A 2,994-nucleotide genomic window follows, 5' to 3' on the forward strand; every position below is an offset into this window, starting at 1 on the left:
TGGTAATATAGCGGTAGTAAGAGATCGTTCCCACAGAGAGCTATGTAATAGATAGGTTATTTAGTTCAGCAAAATAATGAAAGACAAGGGGGATTGTTTGATGAAAGCAAAATAAAAAGATAATAAGAAAGCAAAGATGATAAAGGAATCATTCGCCGTCATTGAAAAGAAACTTAATAAAAGTACTTGTTTATTTCTTGTAGAATTTCCATTGTCACCAACCGTAGAATAGCAATAAGCTCTGCTATCCCCGGAATTCTTGTTGCCACTGGATACGGAAGCGCTCGACTACCAGATTCTATCCATCTGAGCCACCATGAATAGGATCTCAAGGTGTAACCCACCGAATGCATTACGTTTTGTGAATTAGGTTGATCCTAGCATCAGACGCATAAGCTCGGTCTGCTTACTAGTGTCATCTCTATACACAATTGCTTAACAGAATCCCTCTGTCAGCTTTTGCGATGTACTACTTGTGTATGAAATTGAGTGACTATTACACGTATCACCAATCCCAATACTAGTAGAAGAATTATCATCGGATATATTCAAATGGCCAATTGAATAACCCATTAATAATCTTAGACACTAAAAATAATAGAGACAATCGACAAGAAAATTAAACGCAAAATAAACTTGCGAAAAGAATTAAAGTTCCATTATCAGAACTTTAAAATCATTCATAATCAGTAAAATTAACTACACATGGATTTACTAAAACAAATGAGTAAACCCTAGATATGAAATAAAACCTTTCCTCTATGTTCTTTTATGTATTTTTCTCTCCCAAAAAATTGTATCTTTCATTCTCGGCAGGGTTGCTTTTTATATGCACCAGTTGCCGTGTTCGATCCACAGAAGTCGTAGCTGATAAACGTGGAAAGTCGGTTGAGAAGGATTTCATGAGGGAGAAATTAAGTGATGATGATTCGGTGTGACAGGAAGCATTCTAATATACCACCCCGACGTGTGATTGGCTATGGACATTAGGAGACCCCATGTTATACGTTGTGTCTTCTTGAGAGCCGATGGTACAACTTGTTTTAATGCTCCATTTTGCAGCAAACTCTTATTTGCAAATCTGTTCACTGCTCGGAAATCTTCTCTGATATATCCTCATGTAGTCTTTCAACGGCAACCAAACTCCATCACCGCCTCCTGACTTCTCTCAATCTCGGTCCCATACCCAAGTCCGGATCCGTAACTCCATCTTAACCTTACCGAGTAAAAAAAAAAACTCCATCTTAACCTCCTCTATCAACGATCCCAACAACTGCGAAGAATCATCAGTCCTCATTATCAACAACAAAGCTCGAGCTCCATCCATCTCTGTAACAGCAGCGATCATTATCTCCATTTCTCCTTAGGTGGTTTATAACTATTTATAATTAACAAAAAAATTCAATTAAATTACGAAACTAAATTAACAAAAACATAAATTAAAGGGTCATTAATTGATATGCCCCCATTTATTTTAAATATTTTTATTTTTATCCCGTTATATTGCCAATTTTGGAAAATATCCTTAAATCACCTTTTCCGTCCAACCTCCTTTCCGTTTTCCTTCTTCCATACCAACAATAGTCTTTTTTATCCACGTGTTAATAAGTGCTAGACAGAAAAAGACCACAAGACCCCTAAATTCAATTTCATAAAGTAATCTCTAGAACCTTAAGATAACCAACCTGTTCTTAGTCACTGTCTTCAGATATCTTTTAAACAACCTTAAGACTGTTTATGAACCGAACTCAGTTGAAAATTGTAAATAAAAGTAATTGTAAATAAAAGTAGATAGACATATTCTAAAACAAGTAGTTTTGATATGAAGATACTAAATAATGAGATAAGAAAAATACAAAACCTAATTCCTAAAAGAGGGATTGATCGAGAAAAAGCGGAAAAAAAACTCCCCAAGACCCTCTAACAGAAATCTTAAAACAACCAAATAAAACATGCAACAAACAGAAGTCTTACGAAGTCCTACTGAATAAAAACTGAAACAAATGATAAACGCTTTCCCCATTAATCAACTAGTGATCCTCCAGGTTGTGAAGATTCAGCAAGATTAATGTTGTTGTTGCCATTATTCTTACGTTTTCCAGTGCGGCTTTGACCGTGATTATAGTTAATGCTTGTGAAAGTCTGACCATCTACCTCAGTTCTAAGTCTCTTTGCCTTCGGATTTAAACCAACTGCGCCACCCCCACAAGTAGTTTTGTTGTGACCAGTTTGTTTGCACTTGCTACAGGACCTAGGTTTCTTCTTAGATTGTGATTCATCGTAGCTCCTCCTCCTATTCACTCTAGGCCTTCCCGGTTTCCTCATGAGTATCGGAGCATTGATCACAATGGTTGGCTTTAGAAAAGAAGAAAAATATATGTTCAACAGAGATTTTTTAATGCACATGAACAATACAAAAAAAAGGAAAAGCTAGAGCTTAGAGTACATACACTAAATAATGCATGAATTTTGTAAGGGAATAAAATAGGTAATTTGAACATGAACAAAGATTCCATATAAGTAAAATACAGAGGCTATAAGTTCATTGACATTACCTTCAGCTTCATCGTCCGTCTCCAACAACTGCTCGTATCCATCGTCTACAAGCCAACCATTATTAGTTAAATACATCAAAAAAATCAAGATAAAATATAAATCATAAGTTCAAACACATAACCTTCACTACTGCCTTCTTGGTCACCAAATTCATATCGGTCACCTCGCACAGAAGGACCACCAGGACCAACTTCCTTAAAGTTATTACAGAACTCAGACCACTCCTTAGCATCTTCACTCTCAGTATATAAAAGTGGTTGAGTCCATGGTGCATCTTCAGGATGACATTCGTCCTCTCCCCAATTGTCCAAATTACAAACTGACTCCTGCATTGCCTTAAAAGCTTCCTCTAAATTAATGACTTTTTTTTGAAGCTTTTGTCCAGAAACGAGCTTGTTCCACATCATTTTGAAGATCAACAATTCCTTGACTGCCTCC

At 36.3% G+C, this 2,994-nt stretch overlaps 1 protein-coding gene across 1 annotated transcript; it reads right to left on the bottom strand.

Moving 5' to 3' along the window:
• Positions 1–2,017: 2,017 nt before the first annotated feature.
• Positions 2,018–2,791, bottom strand: LOC113293660. Its single transcript, XM_026542228.1, has 3 exons — positions 2,678–2,791; positions 2,556–2,600; positions 2,018–2,355 (listed from the first exon to the last, which is right to left on the bottom strand). The coding sequence occupies exons 1-3, from the start codon at positions 2,786–2,788 to the stop codon at positions 2,023–2,025; spliced, it is 489 nt and encodes a 162-aa protein (XP_026398013.1). The 5' UTR covers positions 2,789–2,791; the 3' UTR covers positions 2,018–2,022.
• Positions 2,792–2,994: the final 203 nt, after the last annotated feature.

The sequence above is a fragment of the Papaver somniferum genome, chromosome 7 (assembly GCF_003573695.1).
Source record: "Papaver somniferum cultivar HN1 chromosome 7, ASM357369v1, whole genome shotgun sequence".
In the NCBI taxonomy this organism is placed as follows: Eukaryota; Viridiplantae; Streptophyta; class Magnoliopsida; order Ranunculales; family Papaveraceae; genus Papaver; species Papaver somniferum.